The sequence below is a fragment of the Dipodomys spectabilis genome, unplaced genomic scaffold (genome assembly GCF_019054845.1).
Source record: "Dipodomys spectabilis isolate Male_0828 unplaced genomic scaffold, ASM1905484v1 ptg000125l, whole genome shotgun sequence".
In the NCBI taxonomy this organism is placed as follows: Eukaryota; Metazoa; Chordata; class Mammalia; order Rodentia; family Heteromyidae; genus Dipodomys; species Dipodomys spectabilis.
The window spans coordinates 543,468-567,505 of NW_024870802.1; the positions used below are offsets into that span (position 1 = coordinate 543,468).

General features: G+C 50.5%; 1 protein-coding gene across 4 annotated transcripts in view; it reads left to right on the forward strand.

The window, feature by feature from the left end:
* The window catches only part of Hspa12a (heat shock protein family A (Hsp70) member 12A), a 137,139-nt gene that overhangs the window by 70,591 nt on the left and 42,510 nt on the right, over positions 1-24,038 (forward strand). Inside the window, exon 1 of one of the 4 annotated variants that reach the window (XM_042689122.1) lies at positions 8,335-8,463. The exons of the other annotated variants lie outside the window; for them this stretch is intronic. Within the exon in view, the coding sequence (XP_042545056.1) occupies positions 8,412-8,463 (52 nt within the window). The 5' untranslated portion in view covers positions 8,335-8,411. Of the gene's footprint in view, positions 1-8,334; positions 8,464-24,038 lie in introns of those variants that run through there. 4 annotated transcript variants of the gene reach the window in all.

The window sequence follows — 24,038 nt, forward strand, 5'->3', positions numbered from 1 at the left end:
ACTGAACACGTATGTGAATCCCAAAGGGATGGAAGACTTTTGGAGATGAGGTAGAGTGAGCATCACCTGCATGGGCCAGGCCCACAGGGAGGCCCCATGTACCTTGGTAAGCGAACACCAGGAAAAAATAGGCATTCTGAGCTCACTCTCTCTCAGATCTCTCAAGCCTCAGAAGGCCGTGGTGGGGAGTAATATTTCTTGCCCAAGTGTGAAATTCCTTGGCCCCAGCCCTCAGCAGAGCACAGTGTTTACTCTGATCACAAGTATTTGCTGGAGCTTGATTTCGTTTCTCTCTCTCTCTCTCTCTCTCTCTCTCTCTCATACACACACACACACACACACACACACACACACACACACACACACACACACACACACACACACAGGCTAGTTTGCTTTTAAAGTTACAGTTTCAAGAATTTAGGAACCAAATCAAATGTTAAGAGCTAGAGTGGTGATGAATTCAGGACACAGCCTCCTCACCCTGCCCGGAAGTGACAGGCCAAAGTTTCCAGACAAGAGTGTAGAGAAAGGAGGCAGGAAAAACAAAGCCCCAGAGGAAGCCTAGAAAGGACAAGAGAATCCCCCCGTAACTCACCACCTTGGACAGTGGTCTGATCTTCCTGTCCCTATGCAGATGTCATTTTACTGGGGATACTCTCTTACTTTTCCACCTAATATATAACCATTTCCCATGCTGCTATACCACCTTCATTTTTGTGTTTATAAGTTTATTCAGTTGCCCACTTAGATTATATACACATATATATTTATATATATACTTAGATTATTAATATACTTAGATTATATATACATACCTATACATACACACACACACACACACACACACACATATATTTCCTTTTGGCAGAATGGTTGTGTTTGTGCTGGTCCTGGGGCTTTAACTCAGGGCCTGGGTGCTGTCTCTGAGCTTTTGTGCTCAAGGCTAGCACTCTACTACTTTGAGCCACAGCTCCATTTCTGGCTTTTTGGTAGTTCATTGGAGATAAGAGTCTCGTGGAATTTTCTGCCTGGAATAACTTTGAACCATAGAGCCACCAGAGCCTAGCTAGAATAATTTTCTCACTGGATCCCAGCTAGAATAATTTTTTAAGAGAAAGGTTAACTGGTCAAAATATTAATTGATTAATTAATAATTAATTGACTCAGTATATTTTGAGACAGGTCTTTCTATGGAGCTTACCTACCTATCCTGAACTCAAGAACTAGATTACAGGTGTGTGTGGCCACACTCGACTTCATTTACAATAGCCTCGGGAAGTGGATGCAACTGTAACTCCATTTCACAGAGAAGGAAAGTAAGGCTTAGAATCATGAAGATCACAAGCTAACAGCTGGACAAGCTGGGATTCTTCCTTATGTCTGTGACTGACAGGATAAGACAGGAGAATAAGCATGATTTTATCCTCACTGTACAGATGGGGAGCCAGGGCTTCAGAGAAACTAGGTGACCTGTCCAAAGCCACACAGTGAATCTGAGGCAGACCCTGGTCTTAGAGCCAGGGGTCCTGAGACCCGTCCTGCTGTGCGTGCTCTGTCTCTGTCTCTGTCTCTCTCTCTTTGTGTCTCAGTGATTACTGAGTTAGTGAAGTACTCTTCTTGTGCCTTGGGCCTCTCTGGGTCCTCTTTATCATTGTCCACCCAGAAGGAAGTGTGGAGAGAGGCTGGATACATCCTAGGCTTGTTCAAGCCCACAGCTGTTCCTCTGGTTCTCAGGCCTCACAGCCTGTGGGCTTGTCCTAGCTGCTCATAGAATGCATGCCAGTATGCCAACATGCCCGAGTGCCAGCATGCCAACATGCCCGAGTGCCACCGCTGGGCTGGGGGACCACAGTGTGTCTGTTTTCTAGGTTCGCTGGCGACTGGATTGTAATATTCACATGTGGTTGATGTCCCTTGGCCAGCCAATCAGGCAAGGCTAAGAAGCTTTATTTTGTTTATTTTCCAAATTTACAGATTTTTCTGAGGAGAGACTGGTTAAGAAAAACATTCTAGGGGGCGGGGCAGTGACAGTCTAGTGATCGCCAAATATGTGTGCGGCCCTGGGTTCAATCCAACACCCGAAAACAAAAATAGAAAAGACAAAAAGATAACAACCATCCACCAGCCAGGCACTGGTGGCTCACACCTGTCATCCTAGCTACTCAGGAGGCCGAGATCTGAGGATCACATTCAAAGCCAGCCTGGGCAGAAAAATCTATAAAACTCTTATCTCCAAGGAACCACTAGAAAGCCAGAAATGGAGATATGGCTCAAATTAGTACAGTGCTAGCCTTGAGTAGAAAAGCTCAGGGATAGTGCTCAGGCCCTGAGTTCAAGACCCATGACCACCACCAACAAACTCTTCCCCCCAGAAATTCACACACATCCAGCAAATGTGTTAACTCTTAAAAAGCTGCTTCATCACTCATACAAATTGGGGCTCATCACTGGGTGCTGGTATGGGTAATAGCCAATTATAACAGCCAGTGTTGATGGAGAGCTTGCTTTGTTGTAGAAGATGGGTTAAGCACTATCTAATGTAATATTCCCATGGCTTTTGGATCTGTGGGTTTTATTAGCCATCTTCTAGGAAATAACCAAAGAAAGGGTTGGTGACTCATTTAAGGGTTGGTGCACTGATAGGAATGGAGTTAAACTTTTCCATAAACTTTCATTCTGTCTTCGACTTGGAGCATCTGTTCATTCAACAAGTTCCACAAGGCCTTGCTATATGTCAGGTGCCAGGCTAGATGTTGGGGATGCAGCCAGTTCAGGTTCCCCTATAAAGTCAGGATAGACCCGAGTGTTCTACTGGGACTAGATTGTAGAAGAACAAATTCTTCCTCTGCCACTTACTTCTTGGGTCATCATGGCTGACTGCTTAATCTCTGACGTAAGTCATCTCCCTCTTGGACAAAGAGAATTAAGTTGAGCTAGGAGACCTGGGCCTAAAATTTGGTCATAGCCCTCCCATTTGTTGTATGATTTTGAACTCAATTTACTTTCCTGGGCTCTAGCTTTCACTCCAATTTATGCACTAGGCCAGCCACTCATTTCTTGTGCCAACATTTAGTAAGCATCTACTATGAGCCAGGCCTGCATGGGGTTTGAGCTAGAGGAAAGAGATCATTTTTCTCCGTAGCTTGGAACCTTTGACTCTAGTTCTCTATGGCTGGTTGCACCTTGGTGAAAGTCCTCCTGCTTACATAATCATTTATTTCTGTTTTCTTTCCCTGAACCTTGTCTCTCATGCTGCACCATCTTCCTTGACATGTGGCTTCCGGAATGTCCCATCTTATTACAAAGCAGGAGCTCCGCAGGGCCAGGGTCTGAGAAGGTCTGAAAAAGCTCTGAGAAAGCAACTGCAGATCCCTCTGCTGTTTGAAATACTTCTGAAAAATATTTGGATAACCCTTCATCACCTGAGCAGGCATTTCTAAAGTTTACATTGCAGGCGTGAGTGACTGGGATATTTGGAGAAATAATTTCCTCCAGCCCTTGAATTTTTGCCCTGAAAGAGTCGTGAAGCATCCCATGTTGTATATGTGAAATGTGTTTTGGAATGTTAATAGAGAGGCTGATTTACCCTGGAGGGGGTTGGAACCAAGGGAAAAGGGATGTATATACTGGCCACACCAGGATTTGCCTCTGGGGTTGGATTTTTATAACACACAGAGGGTCAGAGGTCAGGGAGTGTGATACATACCCAGGCTTTCTCTGCAAGTTTTATTTTCTTAACATATCTGAGTCTTGATCCTGCTATAAAGGAGCTACTATTATGATATTTTGCTTATAGATAAAATTCTAGTGGCTTTTTTTCTGGAAACATCTTAAGTAAAAGTGAAGGTTTGGACTAGTATCAGTGTTTCTGGAAAGTTTAAAAAAATTGGCTAGGCACCACTGGCTCATATGTAGCTACTCAGGAGACTGAGATCTAGGGACGGTGGTTCAAAGCCAGCCTGGGCAGGAAAGGCCATGAGACTCTTGTCTCCAATTAACTACCAAAAAAAGCTGGAAGAGAAGCCATGGCTCAAGTAGTAGTAGTAGCCTTGAGAACAAAAGCTCAGAGATAGCACCTAGGCCTGCACACATGTGCGCGCACACACACATATGCACACACACAATTACAAAGATGTTTATCAGGAAAAAATATAGTGTGTGTGCAGGTAGAGTGGGGGATGGGCATCCTGAAGTTGGAAAGACCCCAGATCTAGCTCCTAAGCTCTGTAGCTCCTGAGCTCAATGACCCGTGAGGGCCTCAATCCTGTCATTGGCACAGTGGGGTTGTTGATCATCTTGACCGCCGAGTTGTGCCAAGTGCTATGGCCTCAGAGAACATGGGAAGCGGGGCAGACACAGAGGCCAGAGGAGGGGCCTCTGTCTTGGAGAGCCAGGTGGTATCCTGGAGGAAAGGACATCTAAGCTGAAACACGTAGGAGGAAACAAGGTTGCCTGGCAACACAGTGGAGAACAGGCTCCCAAAGGAGCACCAGGGTGGTATGACTGGTGTGCAGCAGTCCCAGGCTTGGCTTTAGGCTGGGCTGCTTTTAGGGACTCAGGATCTCATGGCAATATGTAACTGTTGGGGGTTGGAACATTCTTCCAGCCCAAGACCTGGGCACTGAACCGCATAGAGTGGGGAATGCTGTCGTGGGCTTAAAAGGGACACCATGGTGGCAAGGAAGAGACTGAGAGGGACTTACGGGAATCTGCTACAGAGCCAACTCCCACTCCTGGACAAGGCCCTGAATTTACAGGGCTGCAGAGGGATGCACGAGACTCCAGGTGTCAGCCAGAGCTTTGTTCAGTGCTTGTATACTTCCATCTGGGCCAATGGCCTTGTGTCCTTGCTTTGCTCTTGTTCAGCTGTCTGAACTTTGGTGGGAGCTTTGGTGGGAGCCTGCCCATATGCCTAGCATTGGGCTAGGGGAACGACAGGCCTGCAAACTGCTCCCACAGGGCTCAGATAAGCTCTGATTTTAAGTGAGGAGGTCTGGGAAGGGGTCATTTTCCTGAAGCATTGAAGGAGCAGGCCCCACCGTGCTCCAAGGAGGGTACGTCCTGGGGGAGGGGCATCTGGTATATTCACACTGGAAACGAGGTAGAAGAGCAGAAGTAGCTGAGGCCATCAAAGCAGCAGGAGGTCAGTCCACCTGGGACCTGGCAGCAGAAGAGCCACATGTTCTCCCTCTGGTGGGGGCTTGTGGGGAAGGGACTACAGGGGTTAAGGGAGGAAGACGGGATGCAGTGTAGCTAGGAGATAGCACTGGCTGCTGTTCTTGCTGCTCATGGCCCCAGGAAGTCTGGGCAGGAGCCACTGGCTCTGTGCACCTTTTTTCTCTCCTGGGAAACAGCAAGAGCCACCAAGGGGATTAGGTAAGATCAGGACAGAACCTGGCTGGTGAAATGTGTGTGTGTGTGTGTGTGTGTGTGTTCACTACAGTGTTTCTTAATTTCCACAATGCTCATTACAGCTGTGAGGGCAAACACAAAGCAGACCAGGCCTCCGGTGCTTCCCTGAAAATGTAAACTGTCCGCTGTCTGCCTCCAGCACCGGGGCCTGCATGTCATCTCCCATCCTCCTCACACGCCCTCCCGCCACTGTGGCCGGGGTGCTGGTGAGGGCAGATGATGCCCAAGGGCTTTGTAGAGCAGGAGGCAGATGTGAAGGGAGGCAGTGGGGGTCCTACTGGTTCTGACAGGCTGCCAAAGCCAATGTCCTGATACCCAGAGCACGGTCCCTGATGCGGAGGGACAGAGTGCTGGAGGACACCCAGGAGGGTACCCTGGCCAGAATGGCAACACAGGAATGGCTTCCTGGACTCAGAAGAAATCATTCTCTAGGTTTCCAGTAGTGCTGGGTTGAGGGGATGAGCCATACAGGCCTGGCACACATCTCCATGGCTTTGAAATCCCAGCATCAAGAGGTGTGGAGGCTGGGAGGGTTTGGGAGCTGGAACTGGAGCCGGCAGGGCGGGAACCGACTCACAAAGCATCCTGGGAGGAGGCTGCTGTAGATGGAAAGTGGCAAGGGATGGGGGGGGGGGGGGGAGGGTGTGCCTGGACAGGAAGGTAGCAGGGCCATGGGAAGAGGTAGGAACAGCTCACTGGGCCCCACCTGGCTTGGAAATGGGCTGGACCCGGGTAGACCCGGAGGGAGGAGAAAGGGAGGAGTGCTAATGAGGGAGGAGTTCCCAGGTGTGTAGCTTGGCCATCTTTCTAGAGGTCCAAGCCCTAGGAGAGAGGGAAGGAGGGGAGCACTGGCCTTGGTAGCTTGGGAGACATATCAAGATCCAGAGTCCCAGAGGAAAGTCTGGCCCTGGACATGGAAGAGAGCATCCCGACAGAGGAGCCTCTTGAGTGCTGAACTGCCTGGGCAGAGTAGAGAAGGTAAACTGAGGTATGTGGGCGTATAGAAACCCTGGGAGCCCAGGGCCAATGGAGGAGAGAAGTAAAGAGTGAAGTAGCTTGTAACTCACAGGGAAAGGGTAGGAAGAAAGGAGAGATGAGGATGAAGAGGAAGGCTAGGGCTCACTGAAAAGTTGGGACTTTTTCCAGAAGGGTGTGGGGAAGCACAGCATTGTTTTGATTACAAGAGAGATTCAGAAGAGCCGTGAAGGGCAAGCAACCATGGGACCCTGTTGCTCAGTGGACAGGATGCTGCCAGCCATCCATACCCTGCCATCCTACATTCTGGCCTGTGTGGTCTTAGCCCAGGCAGCCCCATCCACTAGGGAGGTAAGAGCAGAACTGGAAGGCAGCAGTAGCTATCAGGGGCCAGGGCCAGCAGTCCTTCCTTCCCCATCTCCAACCTGCTGGGCCAGCTGTCGCTCTGGACCCTGCTTCCCTCCTATCCTGCCTCTTGCATGCATCAGGCCGCCTCATGCCTCTGGTCTCCTCGGCCTTCATAGAAGCCCATCTGTTGAGTCTGTGGCTGAGATGGTGCCGTGTAGACTCAGCAAGCAAGCCACTTCAATAGGGGAATGTTCTAGATTCCCGGAGTGCCCTCCATGCACCAGCCCGCACAGCTGTTAAAAAGATGCTTCTGACTGCACAGCTGGCCGTGGTCTTCAAAACCTGCTTCTGACTTAATAACTTAATGCATTGTGAGCTGCTTACCATGTGTTAGAAGTCAAGCTAAGCATGTTTCACCGAACATCATCTTTATTTTAATGGGTTTTCATGTTCTACCCATTTCACAGATCACAGTATCAAGGCTGAGAGGTTATTCAACGTGTGTTCTCACACACAACCAGGGATTGTACAAACAGCAGCCTAGTCCTCTCCCCTACCCCTGCCCCCCACTTCCTTCTTTTCCCTATCTAAGTATTGAGCAGAGCTTCAAGAATGCAGACAAGTACTCTATCCTTGCTCACCTTCCATCTTTTAAAACTCATTATTCAACCCTCTCCTTTGGAACAAACCCCCTGCCCACCCTCCCATCCCCAGTTGCCCTTTGGGGATGCTGGCCCTAGCAGTAGTAAGGGATCAGAGATGGTTACCCGGTGAGTGGAGGCTCTGCCCTGTCATTCCACTGCCCTCTGGGATACTCAGTTCGGCACTTGACCCTGCGTAACCTCCATTTCCTTATCTTACACACAAGTTATAGGAAGAGGATATAAGGACGTCAGCATTTAGCCTCGTGCCAGGCATAGGAGAGGCCCACTAGATTGTGATCACTGCCCTTCCCAACACGGGGCGTGACACGAGGGCCCAGAGCGCTGGGCCAGGCCTTAACCGTGGTGCCAGCAGAGCGGGAGGACCGAGTATGAATCACTCACCGGGGAGGCCTCGCAGGGGGGCTGAGGAGGGATCCAGTGTATGAAAGGCGCAGCTCAGCCTCCAAGATAAGCACTTCCCTGGGCCAGAGTCACCGTGGGGTTGGGCAGGCAGCCTGGGGAGGAGGGGAGGACTCTTGTCACTCACCTTGGATCGCTTCTCGGGACCCGGGGGCGCGGGGGGCGGGGAGGCCGTGGGACGAAGCGGTGAGCGGTGCTTGCTGTGGGCCACACGCGGGCCACACGAGGCCCTCCCGGAGCCACGCACAGCGAAGGGCCCCGGGATCTGACACCGGAGCCTGGCCCAGCGCCCCTGGCGTCCTGACCGTCCGGAGGGCGGCGGGGTGGAGGGCGCGCCCCGAGATGCGCAGGGCCTGGCGTGGCGGGAGCCGCCAGGCGGGGCCTGGGTCCTGAGCGGAGCCCTGGGACACCGCCAGCCGCCTCTGCGGGGCGGGGCGGGGCGGCCGGGGCGGGGCGCGGGGCGGGGCCGGGCGGAGGGGCGGGGCCCGGGCTGCAGCGCCACTCACTCCCCACGTCAGAGGAGCCCCGCTGCCTGCAGCTGCTGAGACTGGGCCGAGCGCTGCCTCCAGGACGCGGACTCGCCCCGCACCGGCCTGGAGCTGCGGGACCATGGCGGACAAGGAGGCCGCCGGCGGCGGCGGCGGCGATGCTGTGTCCCGAGGTGAGCGCGGGGCTCGGGTGCCGCTGCGGGGCCTGGCAGCCCCGGGGAGGGACGAGGCGGGCTCGTCCCGCGCCCAACCGCCCGCCCGCCCGCCCAAGGACCGTGGAAAAGTGGGTGCTCCCCCCGCCCATCCCCGGCCCTCCCGGCCCGGCGCCTCGGGGACCCCGGGCCCAGGGGGCCGCCCACCAGTCACAGGCTCGGCCTCGCCGGGTGCGGGGCGCCGCAGTGGGGACCGCAGCCCCGCGGGGCTTCCCGGCGGTCCCCGCCCCGGGTGGCGCCTCTGGCGCGGCGGGACCGAGCGAGGGCGCTGCTCCTGCGCCCGAGCACACGGCGCGGGGGGCTGCCCGGGTCCCCCGCGGCTCATTTCCGTGGCGCAGCGAGGCAGGTGGGAGCCCGAGCCGGGGATCAGAGCTCCGGACCTGGCCCCTCGCCCACCGGGCCCCGCCGGACACACGCGCCGGGGTGCGGGGCTGCAGCTCGGGGCCCGCACGGTTGCACCGCACTCCGCACCCCTTCCCAGGGCCTCTCGGGGTCGGGAAGGGCGAGGAGATGGGGCCCTCGGTCTCTTTGCGGGGGTGTCCCGGTGCGGTGCGGACTTGAGGACCGGCGCTGGCATTTCGCAAATAGTCCAGGGCCGCGCTCTGGGCGGCGTGACTGGGGCTGGGATGCGGGGCGGACCCGGGAGCAGACCGGGAGAGAGGAGGCGCAGGGCCAGCGCTGTGAATCCAGGCTTCACCCGCATAGGGGGCCGGCTGGCCGGGACTCCAGCCCCCCACCCCACCCCCGGCTTCCGGAGTGGGGAAAGTTGGGCTCCGGAGGCGCCGTGCGCCCCCGACCCGCACGGCTTGGCGCGGACCGTCCCCCAAGTCGACTCGGAGCCAGCAGCCGCCCTGCGAGGGACGTAAGGGAAATCCTGCCAGAAAAGGAGCGCTCGGCTCTGCAGACGCCCCGAAGCCGGGGGAAACTGAGTCCTGCAGAAGCGCACCCCGGGTGGGCCTGGCGTCCCCCTCCAGCTGTGGGCGGCCGCCCCGCCCCGGGCTGCGCTCCCGGCCGCACCTGCCCCCTCCCCAGCCCATTGTTCCTGCGGATCTGGGAGGTGCCTCCCCACCCCCACTGCAGTGGTGGGGGAGAGCGGGGTGGGGGCTGGGGGATCCGGACTCTCACTCCGGGGAGGGGCGACGCAGAGCCCGGGCGGTGCCCAGTCGTGCGCTCCCCTTCCTCCCCTCGCCTGACCTTCCCCGGTGGGCAGGTGGGCAGACCGGACTCGGGCCGGCGCTGGCAGCTGTCTTTGTCTACATCAGTCAGCAACTGGATTCACTCATTTTCCTCCCCATCTTCTTTTTTTTTTTCCTCCTTTAAATTGGAAAAGCAAGGAGGGGGTGGGGAACATTTAAGATGAGCCTGCTGGGCATTAGAACTGTTTAAAGTCCAGGAGTTAGTGAGCCAGTTTCTTGTCTCATACTGAGATAGATAACGAGCGGACCTTGTATAAAATGCGAGATTGGAAATAAAATGAATGGAACCGGAATTGCCAGCAGAGATGCGAGCCCACTGACCAACACCATTCTGCCATGTAAAATCACATTTAACACTTCTCAACCGCCCGGGACTGGCAGAGACCTCTACCAGGATGGGGAAACACTAGGTGTTAGGCCGCTGCCGTGATCACCTGGGTCTGGTTCTAGGTGCTTTCTTGGCATTTTGTGAGTTCAAAGCAGCCGGTGGTGACTCAGGGTACAGGGGTTTGGGACACAGCAACCTGAAGAGCAGGCTGCCCCTGGCAACTCACTGTGCCTTTTCTGGGCTGCCAACCTTCATCTGCAAAATGAGTGAGCGGAGTCCGCTCCCCTCCCCCCGTCGCTTCTGAGATCTCATTGCATGTTCTGGTCTGGACAATGAATAAGCAGGGGTTTATTTTTTTCTTCAGCCTCCTAACAAGCCTGTTATCAGCACTCCCTTCACTGATGAGAAATTGATGCACAGATTGAATGACCTGTTCAAGGTCACCCAACTAGGGAGTGTGGATTGGGACACAGGGTTGCTGACTCCAGGACTGGAGTATCTCATAGGGTAGCCCAGTGAGGTAGTAGTGGACAGGGGTAGTCGTGTTTCAGGGTATTCTTTCTAGCATGCTCTTGTGCAAAAGAATGAATGTCATAGGCATGAGTCGTCTTGGGACTTGTGTTCAGTGGGGACCCCCCCCTTGTGGTAGGTGGGAGTGAATGGAGGGTGCTGATGAAACAAAATGGCGGATGGTGGTGGCCATTCCAGCTGGTTGGTAAGCAGGGAGTGACTCATTGGGTCTGCTTCTTTGTGTTTGCAGACTTCCATATCGCATGGTTAAATTAGTTAATTTTCAAAATTAACTGAAGGCCCACCTCTGGTGTCTGGAATGTTAGACATTAGAAGCTGAGATGACCTTTCTTCCTGTCTCTCCTCATGTTTTCTGTTTTTTGGTTCATGAGGTGCTGGAGGAGGAGATGCTCTGGGCAAGGGGAGGAGACTGTATAGCATCTCTGCTGACCTGGCAGGCATGCACAATGGAAATGGAGTCATTTTCTCTGTGTTCAGGTACCTCTGGTACACTGGGCCCTAGAGATGGGACTCTTACCATCCTGGCAGTTAATCTTGATAAAATAAACATTTTTGAGGACTGACATTTATCAAGGACTTAGTGTATGATGAAACCTGGGAATACCCAGTTATCTCATTTAGGCGTGATCACATTTGTTGAATAAATGACTCAATGAGAGAGCCTCCTGTCCTCCATTGGGAGAGAAGTCTGATGAGTTTAGCTATGCGGGTTGGAAAGGTTCTCGGTGCGGAGGCTTAGGGGCTTTAGGCTATCAGCTTCAAGGTCCATGGGTCCAATTGCACAGCCTATCCTAGCATATGCCTGTCACATTTCAGGCCCTTAGGGAATTACACTGAGTGTCTGAGAGAATGAGACTGATAGAGAACAAGGCTCTTCCTTTTTCCCTGGCCACCAGACTATAGGTAGAAGAGGAAGGATGCTAGGTGTAGTCACCAAAGGAACCAAGAGAAAGCCAAGGTGATGCTCTGGATATCCTAGCTTAGAGTTCTCTTCCTAGAATCCACTTCTGTATCAGCGCTTGCCTCTGCAGCTCTGTCTCCTGCATGGTGGCCTCCACCCCCTCCTCCCCTCTCTTCCTCTCAGTGCCTTACTTGTATTTTTCAGAGTCCTGTGATCTTCTTTGGCCCTAGATACATGCAGTTTTCTGGCTTGAGGCATCTCCCTTTGCAAAGCAACCTCTTATTTATCCTTCAAAATTCAATTTGGTATTATTTCTCAGGGCCTTCCTGGATTCATGCATCAGGGTGAAATCTACTTGTGAAGTCCCAAAGCCCTTGGAACTTGATTCTGGTGATTCCAGGTGGTGTTTACTGAGTGCCTAGGCTGTGCCAATTTGGAAATTATACATCTTGTATCTTCTACAACCCTGTGAGGTTGATAGTATTATTACCACCATTTTGCAATTGGGCTCTGAGATGACAGACCATGGATGGTGGAGTTGGGCTATGGATCAGTCGTGGTGCCTAAAAGCCTGTGCCCCTTCTCACAATGCCATTTCTCCCCAGAAGGCAGAGACTGTGTCTTTCATTTCCACAGTCTTAGTAAGGACCCACAGTAGGTACCCAACAAATATCTTACTGTCCGTTGAGTGACTCAGTCAGCAAGAGCTAAGTGAACTCAGCAGTGAGGAGTGGCATTCACATCTACCCACTCCATGGGTGGGGGGTTGCTTCTAGAAACACAGATGCTCAGAAGTGAGCCAAGCTGGTGGGGGAAGCCAGCACAGGCTCTGCGGATCTCTGAAGAGATGGAGCTTTGATTCCCACAAGACTTTAAGTGACGACTCAATCTTGTGGGGGCGAAGTGCTCTCTTGTCATATAAATAGGCCTCTTTGGTAAGGGAGAAAGCTTCTTTATTACTGCTGTGCATAATTAGAATGGCAGAGAGGAATCAGAGGCTGTTAATGAATGGGCAGCATGTGGCAGAGAGGGAGAGCCTGTCCCCCACGGGCACTCTGGGCCTGGGCATCCCCAGGAGAGAGCAAGGCAAACAGAGACACCCCAGGAGAAGCAGGCAGTGCTCAGCAAGGACACTGACACACTGGGTGGGTCCTGCATGCATTTGCTACATTCCTGGGCTTGCAAATGACTCTCAGTGCTGCTCTTCTTTCAGCTGTGCAGTCACGTGAACGGTGGGTAGGAAAGCAAAGTGTCTTGGAATGCTGAGACTCCAACTAGACTGTCCTTTCCTGGTCTGTGCAAAGGCCATGTGTGGTCTGCCTTGCTCTGCTGGGGGAAACAGCAAGGAGATAAGTAAGGGCTGACAGGAAATGTTTTGTCAGTTACAGAGGCCTTCCTTCCTCTGCCCCAGTGCCCACCAGGATACAACTTCCTTCGGCAGTAGGGTAGTGGATCAAACTGGTTTGCTTTTTTTGGGGGGGGGGCAGTTTGTGCTGTGTGTTTTTTTAATTTTCTCTTAGATTTGGGGCTATATGAGCATCCATTCAGGTCTAGATTCCTTTTTTTGGGGGGGGGGATCGGGTTGTGGGTCCTGAACTCTGGTCTGGGCGCTGTCCCTCAGCTCTTTAGCTCAAGGCTAGCGCTCTACCACAGCGCCACTTCCGGCTTTTTTCTTTTTGCTTTTGTGGTGCTGAGGAATCAAACCCAGGGCCTCATGCATGCAAGGCAAGCGCTCTACCACTGAGCCACCTTCCCAGCCCCAAGGTCTAAATTCCTTTAAACCTGCAATATTCTACTGTGATGTGTCTATCTCTTATGCCCCTACCCACCGTGCCTGCATATTCCACTGTGTGTGTGTGTGTGTGTGTGTGTGTGTGTGTGTGTGTGTGTGTGTGTGTGTGTGTGTGTGTGTGTGTGTGTGTGTGTGAGATGGTGCTAAACAGCTTCCCTGGGGACTCTCTTTGGGCACTGGGTGCTCTGCAGGTTAATCACCCAAGTGGCCATCCTGTTATGGAAACACTTGGGGATGATGTCTAGGCTTTACCACAGACCTGGTACATCAACCTTTTTTTTCCCATGACAGCCATTTGTTGCCAATCAGGGAGTCTCACACATTTGATCAGATTTGGGGCTTGCCTTAAACTTCTCCTTGCTATGACAAACCCTTAAGAAAAACAACTTTAGGGGAGGAAGTATTTATTTTTCTCGTGGTTTCAGAGGTTTCAGTCCCTAGTCTATTGCTTGGTGGCTACTCAGCCTGGGTTGAAGAAGAACATCACCCTGAGGAGCGTGGGGGTGGGGGGAGGCAGAGCCGCTTACCTCATGGTGGCTAGGAAGCAGAGACAGGAGAGAGACTCAAGAGGCCAGGGAATGAGAAGGATCTCAATGTTGTTTTGGTTTGTGGCCCAGGCTGCTAAACATTTCTTCATCTATTTATTGGCCATTCGTATTTCTTTCTAGTGGTGCTTGTTCAATTAATTTGCCTTTGTAGCGAATCAGATCATTGATTCTTTAGGAGTTCAGTTTTTTGAGCTCCCTGTATATTCTGGTTATTAATCCTTTGTGACATATTTAGCTGGCAAAGATTTTCTCCTCTTTGTAGTCCATCTCTCCAGTCTATTGATTATTTCCTTTGCTGTGCAGAAGTTTTTTTGTCAGTCCTTGCTCGCTTGCTCGTCTATTCAGTAAGTTATTTCCTGTGGCTATATATTGCATATTGTACACCATTATGTTCTAGTGTTTTCTTTATTCTCTCCTGCAGTAGTTTCAGTTCTTAAATTAAGATCATTGGTCCACTTTCAGTTTACATTAGTAAGAGACAGAAGGCTAGTTTCAGTCTTCTGCATGTGGTTATCCAGTTATTTGTTGAAGAGGCCATCTTTTCCCCAAAGCATGTTTTGGGTTCTTTTGTAAAAAATCAGATGGTTGTAGTTGTGTAGATTTATCTGTAGGACTTCTAGTCCATTCCAGTGGTCTATATTTTCATGCCGTCATCATGCTCTTTTTGTTTTTTGTAGTATAATTTGAAGTCTGAGATTTTCATACCAACAACATGTGCTGCCAAGGATGAGGAGAAAAAGAAACCTTGGTACAATGTTAGTGGGAATGTAAACTAGAGGAAATCACTATGGAAGTTCCTACAAAAAACTAAAAAGTCAGCTACCATACTATCTAGTGATACTACTTTTGGGCATTTATCTGAAGGAAAGTAAGGTACACTATAATAGAGGCATCTGTATACACATTTTAATTGCAGTTCACAAGAGCTCAGCTATGGAGAAAGCCTTGACTTATAACTGATGAATAGGTCAAGAAAATCACACACACACACACACACACACACACACACACACACACACACACACACACACACACACACACACACACACGATGGGATATTATTCAGCCGTAAAGAGCAAAGTTACATATGTCATCTGCAGAGAAATAAATAGATTTTGAAATCACCATATTAAGCAAAGCAAGCCAGGTTCAGAAGGATATAGGTCATATGTTTTCTGTCATATGTAGATGTTAGACCTACAAGATAAACATATGTAAACACATTCAAGATACAGGCCCCTCTCCCCTCACATATACACATCACTGTACACAATGATTCTCACAATCACAAGCATTATAGATACTGAGACTGCTTGAGGGAATTAGGATTAGGGAAGAGGATGTTTCCGTGAACAATACTGAAATACATCACATCTGTGACTGGAGGTGGCAAAACCAATCTGACCGAAAGCTGCTGAATAGAGCAGATGTGAAATACCACAGGAAAGCCCCCTGTCAACAATTAACATGCCCTGTAACAAAAATAAATACTAGGAAGATGAAATGTGTCCTGACTCGAGTGTGGGCGCAAGCGGGAGGAGGACAGCTAGTGGAGAGAGTGGAGTAGGGGGGTATGGTCAGAGTACCTTGTGTGTGTTCATGAACAGGGAAACGGCTATTGAGACTGGCTTGGGAAGAGGCGGGAAGGGATGAGGGCGAAGGACGGAGGGGGTGAGCTGATCAAAGTACATCATATGCATATATAGACATGTCAAAATGAGTCTCTTGTGCAACTGGTGCTAATACAAACGTTAAACACAATAAACATTAAATAAAACTTTAAAAAGAGGTCAGGTAAGAGGTAAGTTTTAAAACCAGCTGGAGCCAGTGAGAGCTGTGGCTACCTGGCCCACGTACGGGAGCCATCGGTCCACGTACGGGAGCCACTGGTCCACGTACGGGAGCCACCGGCCCACGTACGGGAGCCACCGGCCCACGTACGGGAGCCATTGGCCCATGTGGGAACCCTGCTTGAGGAAGAAAGAATGTTTCAGTAGGACTTTAACCGGGATGGTGAGCTTGATTCCAGCCCTAGTTTTACCACTGACCAGCTTTGGGTTTCTGGGCTGGTTATTTACACACCTCAGTTTCCTCATCTGTAAAGTGGAAAAAGTGTAACAGACATCACAGGATAGATGGCTTTTTCTTTCTGTGCTGGTTCTGGGGCTTGAACTCAGGGCCTGTAGGCTGTCCCTGGTCTCTGCTCAAGGTTAGTGCTCTACCATTTGAGTCTCAGTTCCACTTCTGGGTTTTTCTGGTGATTAATTGGAGATAAGAGTCTTATGGGTATGTTGGCCCCAGCTGACTTCAAGCTGGAGTTCTCAGATCTCGGCTTCCTGAGTAGCTAGGATTACAGGTGTGAGCCACCAGCGCCCAGCCTCAGAGTCAACATTATTACTCCCATAGCCTTGCTGAGTGTGAGTTTTCTGTTTTCTGTTGAGGTTGGTTATTCTCCCAGATCCCGTGGAGAGTGATAGGCCAGTTATCAACAGCTACATTTTGTCCAGGAGGCTCCAGATGGGGGACAGGGGCTGGCCTGAGGCCCTGGCGGTGAGGTAGGGGCAAACAAGAACCATGAGCAATATGATCTAGCCAACCCAGAATTTTGGAATCTGCCCGAGCTGCTAGCCCCATTTGCTTTCCTGAGATCCTCACTGGTGGTTCTGATGGGGTAGCCAATGGGCTTCGAAGTCTTGGCATTCCTGGACTCTATCCAGGACTGCCAACCTCCATGCTCAGGTGGACTCGTCTCCAACCTCAGACTGGCCCCATCCATAGAGCTGCAACCTGGACCTGAAGCTTTGCAGAACTGTGTCTGCTAAAGCTCTCCTCCATCAGTCTTGATTGGAACCTGGAAGCTCAAGATGTCCCAGGGGGCCAGCAGCCATTCCAGGACACCGCTGCTGGGGAACCCTGAGCCAGTCATTTGAGGTATTACATACCTAAAAAGATCTTCTCCCCCTTGCCTCCCCTCCCTTCTTCTCCTTTCCTCTCCTTCCCTCCCTCTTTTCTCTCCCTCTCTCCTTTTCTCCCTTTCTCTTCCCCCTCCCTTCATTTTTCTTTTCCTCCCCTCCTCTCTGTCTGTTCTGGAAATCAAACCCAACCCTTGGGCATGCTAGGCCTGCTCTCCCATCTACCTCTATCCCCAGCCCCTCCTCACTGTCTTCCTCAGTCAGGTTCTTGATACAGCTGCTCTGTGCTGCCTTCCCTGGAGCCTGGATTGTTGACCAGAGTCCTTGACTTTTGTTCAGTCTCCGCAGGGTCTTTGGAGCTACTGTCCCTGTCAGGGCTGCTTAGAGGCCCTCTTTTCAAAGGTTGGCAGCATCAGTGAGAACTGAATAAAGATGTATTGATCCCTAAGCAGGGAAAACTATCTAAGTATTATATAATTAGTCAACAAAATGTCACATTGTGTTATTGCTACCGGTTTGGGTCAAGACTAGTGCTCTACTTTGAGCTACGCACCACTTCTGGTTTTCTGGTGGTGAATTGGAGATCTGAGTCTCACAGACTTTTTTGCCTGGCTTGGCTTTGAACTGTGGTCCTCAGATCCTCAGTAACTCGGTTTACAGGCATGAGCCACTGGCATCCTGCTCCATCCCAATATTTAATGGCTTAAAACAGTCATCACTTTATTTGCTCATGACTCTGGGGGAAGGTCTCTGCTGGGTAGTTCTTTTGCTGATCTTGCCAATGGTTATATCTTATCTGACTACAGCTGTCTGGTGGCTCTGGGGGGTGGAGTCTGCCATGGCCTTACTCACAGGGTGTTGCTGGCTGTGGGTTGGGTGTTTCTAGTCCAGCCAGCTGGGCCTTCCTATGGGGTGGTCTCAGGACAGCGAGAGAGGGAGAGAGGGGAAGCTGCAAGGCCTCATGTGAAATCACTTTTGCTGTACTGTGATCCGTGCATGTCCCCAGGCACAGAGGCGGGTCTCGGACAGCCAGGATTGGGGAGCTGATAGAACTGTCTTCAGCTTGGCAGAATCAGCTTGATAAAAATGTGAAAATAACACACCATTTGCAAACACACACAAGGGTCATCTTCTACAGCATGTGTATTGATTGATTGATGAACAGGGAAAATAGGGAATGATATTGATGTATGCAAAAGCTGTATTGGTTCTACTTTTTTTTTTCTATTTCATTTGTGTTTTAATAGATCAAGAAGAACTTTCTTAGGATTAAAGAGTACTTACTCTTTGAGCCAGGTGGTGATGGCTCAAACCCATAATTCTAGCTACTCAAGAGGCTGGAATCTAGAAGCTTGTGGTTCAAGGCGAGCTTGGGCAGAAAAGTATGAGACTCCATCTCCAAACTACCAGCAAAAAGCCAGGCTAGAGGTATGGCTCAAGTGCTAGAGTACCAGCTGAGCAAACAAGCTGAGCTAGCGCAAGCAGGAAAGTCTGTGAGTCCCTGGCAGTGGCAAAAAAAAAAAAAGGGTACTCTATGAAGAATTGTTTTTCTAAAACCTGAAAATCTATAGTCATACCTGACAACTGAAGTTAATGATTATTTTCATGTCCCCAAGGCTCTATATTGGATCTGAGAAATCACTTGTAGGAGCTACTGTGACATTGCCACTCTAAAGACAACTGTGGGTATAGATGACACTAAGAAGGTTTTTCATTTCAGTGAGAATGCTTGCCTACGAAGCAAAGGCTCTGAGGCGGTTCATCTCAGAGGAAGAGCTGGAAGTCCGGGGCCAGACACTGAGGAATGGTGTCCAGGTTTCATTAGAGCCCTGCCCATTCTGAGAAAGGTTCTGGTAACAGCTTTCTATAGGTGTCAAGTACATGCCCCAACTCTGTTGTCCCCACGAGTCCCATTAGTGTGTGGTTTTGCAGAATGTGAGGATTTTCAGGAAGGTATACTGCATTATGGCATAAATGCTTGTCTTTCTGCATATTTATGCATACTCAATATGGGTTGAATATGCATTAAAACACTTGCTTTCAGAAGAGAGGGTTATGCCAAAGAAAGGGCCCATGGTTACCTGTTCTCATCTCATTTCTGAGGATGAGCCCTGAACTGTGGAGACTTGATTTCTTCTTATAATGTATGCAGATATACTGGGTAGTTTTGTCTACTGTGTTCTGATCTTTTCTTTGTTTTTCTTTCTTTCTTTTTTTTTTGTGCCCATCCTGGGGCTTGAACTCAGGGCCGGGGCACCATCCCTAAGCTTTTGTGTTCAAGTGCTCTACCATTTGAGCCACAGATTCACTTCTGCTTTTTGGTGAGTCATTGGACTTTCCAGCTCTGTCGAGCAGGCTTCAAACTATGATCCTCAGATCTCAGCTTCCTGAGTAGCTAGAATTACAGGTGGGAGCCACCGGCATCCAGCTGGTGTTCTGATTTTAATGTAAGTTCCATTGGTCTACTGAACACCTCACGATCTCAAAGGTTAGTGGGTTTTGCAGTTGTCTCTGCTACCTCTACACTGACAATAAAACAATCCCTCCTTTGCTCTTTTTTTTTTTAATAGCTCAGTCCCCCAGCGTCCCACTGGGTTTTCACTGTGATGGTGTCTGAGGTCCCTTTGTGCAGACTCCCAGTCCCTCTGGGACACAGAAGATCAACATTCTTCTTTTAGCCCAGCCACTCTTGGTTTCTCCCCCAGATTTCCTTGCTCTAAAGTCAGAACCCCTCTGGCCGCTTCCTTCCTTTCTTTTCTTTTTCTCATTGTTCAGGAGAAGCCATCTCTGCTGGCTGGGATGGGAAACAACACAAATGTCAAGAGTCCTATTCTCAGAGTGATTGTCTGAAGACCGAGCTCACCACGGCACCTGCAGCCAATTAAGATCCTGGTGGTCAAACATCAGGCCTGGGCCCGCCCTGTCATTTTATAATTGGACAAACTGAGCTCAGAAAGGAAACAGGCTCCTCCAGAGCAATTACAAACTCTGGAAGAACCGGGGGTGGGGGGGGTGGGGGGGTGGAGGGGTGGGGGGTGGAGGGGTGGGGGTGTGTGATCTGACCCCATGGCACCTTCCAGCCCCGCCCCGCAGTGGTCTGGGAACAACACAGCAGCCCAGCGGCCTTCCCAACCAGCCGGAAGCATCTAAACTTTATTGCATTTAATAAATTAATGACTCATCTCTCCCTGCAGTTAAAATGGTGTTTGAGGAAGTAAAAGCTTAACTTGGAGGAATGAGGTGTGACATCAGATTATGGTGAATAATCGTCTCTGTCATTGTAGCTATGGAGTCTTGTTCTTGCCAAACTGTAACTTGTCCTTCACTTGATCTTGGCCGTTATGGATGGTCTTTCTGTGCCTGGTCCTTGGACACTATCCGTTATAAAAGGCCATTCTTTGGTGTGTTAGGCTGCACGTAACTGAACTTTGTCTAGCTAGAGATGAAACCAAAGTGTAATTTTAGTGTGAGGATGCCAGGGGGAGTTTGGGGAACCTGGCAATTTCTTTCTCCCTTTCCTTTTCCCCCTTCCAGAAGGAAGGAAATATTTGTCAAAAATCTCTGGAAGCTGGGTGCCAGTGGCTCACGCCTGTAATCCTAGCTACTCAGAAGTTTGAGATCTGAGGATCGCAGTTCAAAGCTAGCCCAGGCAGGAAAGTTGGTGAGACTCTTATCTCCAATTAACCACCAGAAAACTGGACATGGCACTGTGGCTCAAGTGGTAGAGCGCTCGCCATGAGCTGAAGAGCTCAGTGACAGTGCCCAAGCCCAGAGTTCAAGCCCCACAACCAACCGAAAAAGACCCCAAAACCAAAAACAAACCCCCAAATCTCTGGATATGATTTTGCAGGTTTCATTTAGTAAGTAAACTTGATTAACAATATTAAGAGGACTTAACAGTTTCCAGGTTAAGTATCTAATTAAGCTAATATGGTTATCGATTTAATATACATAAAGCTCTTTCTTTTTTCTTGTTTTTGAAAGACAGAAAGCAATCTGACTCGTTAGAGGAAAATGTTAATAACTCAGACGTGAAGCTTTTGTAACATTGTAAGTACAGGTCAGTGCTATCGTAGTCAGAGACAAGACGAGCTCAATGGGAAATTGGAAAGGCATTACTGTTTTTTCCCCTATGATATGCATTTTAGACATGACATGCTAGCATGAAAAAGGCATTGTGTCAGACACTAGCATATAGATTGTGCAGCCAGATGTGCTGGAGGAAGGTGGCAGTGGCAGACATGGGCCTCTCCTGTGTGACCCGTCACTCCCCCCCTCCAGCAGGGCTTTCTGTGGTTCCCACATTGCCATCCCAAGCCATGGATTAATGGTGAACAGATCCATCTCACTCGCAGGCCCACGGCTCTGATGAGGGTGTAATCATCTGTCCAGCTCCCTTCACCAGAAGGTAGAGGGTCTCTTAAGGTGGGTACTGTGCTTTGATTCAATTTCACAATGGCAGGAACTGTTCCAGAATTACCACAAATCTCCCAGTCAGTGATCTCCACTGTTTGAAATCCTGATCCATCCATTGAAACACAATTGCTAGACAACCTCCTCAAAGAGATACATGTTCCAAAGATGGTGGCACATATTTTTTCATCTTCCCTCCTCTCCCCATTCAAGCTCTTCCATCTGAACCAAAGCCTGGGCATCATCTTGTTTACCTTGAACCTTATCCATTAGCACCTCAGGGTTTCTATGCCCCTGAAAGAGAATTACCCACATCCTGTGGTACACAGGAGAATCCCTTCCACACCATGCCATTCTGGTTGAAGAAGCCATTTGCCTCATCACCAACTTGTATGGCTCTTGTTTCTTCGGGTCAGTACCTTTTCATCTGCCCCAGCTCCAAGAGCAGCGTGCTTCAGTTCACAAGTGCCATAAAGCGGAGAGAGTCTCATTAGAGCCACAATTGATTTCCAAATGTTGCAGTCAGTTCTGATTTCAAGTCACCATGAAGAGCCCCATCAAGTAGTTTTCAAAGCCTCAGTGCCCTCCCGGTGCTGAGCTGGAACGTTGCCTGGGGAGGAAACAAGTTAGGATGCTCTCCTCACCAGAGTGTCCACTATCAGCCCCACCACCTAATCCAGGGAAGGGCATTGCCTGTGCCATGGCGACTTGGCAGTTCAAGAGGAGGTGATGCAGGACCAGACAGTGAGTTCCAAGTGCCTGAACCTCTCAGAGATCTGAGTGCAGGGGCTGTGCACCACGGTGAGACAGGTACATCCATGCAGAAGGAGCTGCTCGCCACCCCCACTGGCCTGGGCTCAGTGCTCCCGCCCTGCAGTGTACCTGCCCTAACTCTTGATTCGCATTGCCCTCCCTGCCTGCTATCCACCCTTGATTCTGTATTGTCCTGCCTGTTGTCCTCCCGTCTCCATTTAGACCTACCATCTGTGGTGCCATGAGGTGCTGGGCCCATGTGCCCTTTACAGGGACAAGTTCTGGTTACACATAAGACATGTCACCTCTCTGTTTCTCTGTGTTTACCCACTCCTACTTCCTAGGAGGTCCCTAGGTTCAGGGACCTGGGAAGTGCTCTCTGGCTAGAGGGTGGGCCGATCTGGCTGGGATGGGGAATTAAGCAGATCTACTGCCCAGTGCTCAGAAAGTGACTGTTGGCTACCAGCAGTCACATCCTGGTAGCTGCGTGAGCCATGCACAGGATGTGGCTTCCCATCAGGGGATGCACATGTGGGGAGAATGAACGGACAATCAGTTGAACATGTTGCTTTTTCCCTTCTTTCTTGGAGACAGTTCCTTCCTTACATCTAAATGTCTCGTGGGGTAACTGGCACTGGGTCCCTCCAGTGAGAATTTGGTGTGTGTTTTCCTGCTGCCCACTAGCGGGGGTCTCCCCGTGGCTGTGAGAGGGCCATGGTTAGCAGGGCCAGCCGAGTCAAGCCCCGGCAGGCAGTACGAGCACTGCGGAAGGGACACACTGCTCTTTCGATAACGTCAAGTGCACCATCCAAAGCATTTGTCTCAGTGCTTTCCATGAACTGTGGGAATTCAATGGCAGGTTAGAGGGGCTCACAGGAGAGGCCTGAGGTCAGGGTTGGGAGGCCCATAGCAAAGGATGTATCCTGTGTGAGTCTACACAGGCCCACACAGCACGATGCTAGTGGAGACTCGGAGCAAGGCTGCGTCTAGGCCGGGTACATCCAACTCCCGTGCCCCAGTTTCTCTCCCAGAAAATGCTGGAGAAAAGGAGGTGGAGGGAGTTATGCTTGCTCTGGCCAGGAAGCTGGTGACTTCAGTCTCTGCACAGCTCCTCTGGGGCCGCACAGATAGATGCTCTTTAAAGGGTCCTACCCACAGTTCTGAGTCTTTCCACTGTAGACCAGTCTCAGCAAGGAGTTGTGAAGAGTTGTCCTGTCATCCGTTGGGTTGGTGAGGGCACATGTTAGGACAGGTCAGGTATGGACAGGGAGGGGAAAGGAGCCACTCAGGGCCAGGCCTAAGAAGAGGGTGAGACTCCAAGCCTCCATCGTGATCGAGGGCTAAGGTCAATCAAGTGGGTTTTAGAGTGAGACACTGCTAGGTTCAGATCCATGGCTTCAGAGAAATCACTTAGCCTCTCCCGGCCTCAATTAAGTATAGAAAGCACCTGGCATGAAGCAAGGGGTGAGCACTCGGTGGTGGTGAAATGGGCTTAGTGAGATTAGGAAGGCCTGCTTTTCATCCTGGCTTCCACACTTGCTGTTCATTCAACCTTGACTTGACCCAGTTACTCAGCCTCCATGAACCCGGTGATCTCATGGGAAAACTGCAGTTGACAACCCCTTCCACCTAGAGGTCAAGTACACAAAAATATATGCGTTCAATACCTTCTCAGGATTATTCAAAGCCCTCTTGACAGACAGGAAGTAGGAGCCAAGCTGGCTAAGTCTCAGGGATCTCCTGCTGGGGAGATTCTTTGAAGCCGAGTTTATTGAAGTTACATAAGGTGAAACTCCGCTTTTCAAGTATATAGTTTCATGTATATAGTTATGCAACTACCAGCGCATCCATATATAGAATATTTCCAGCTTGGGAGGATTCTTTACCCAGAGAATTTTGCATATGGGATCTGGAGAAGGCCTGCTTCATGTGGAGGGGAAGGTCTGGAGTAGCCCTGCAGTGGAGGAAGTCTCAGGGCTTTACTCTGTGCCGTTAGCAACTTGTGCCAGGGACTTTTATAGCCAAGGGCTGTGAGTGCGCTTTAGTGGACCTTCTCAGGCCTCTTCTCATTGGCTGTGGGGAAGGGAGGGGTGGAGTCTGCAGGGTTGTGCCCTTCTTCATGCCCTGGGCCAGGCAGCACTACTAGGAGGGGGTTGAGAATC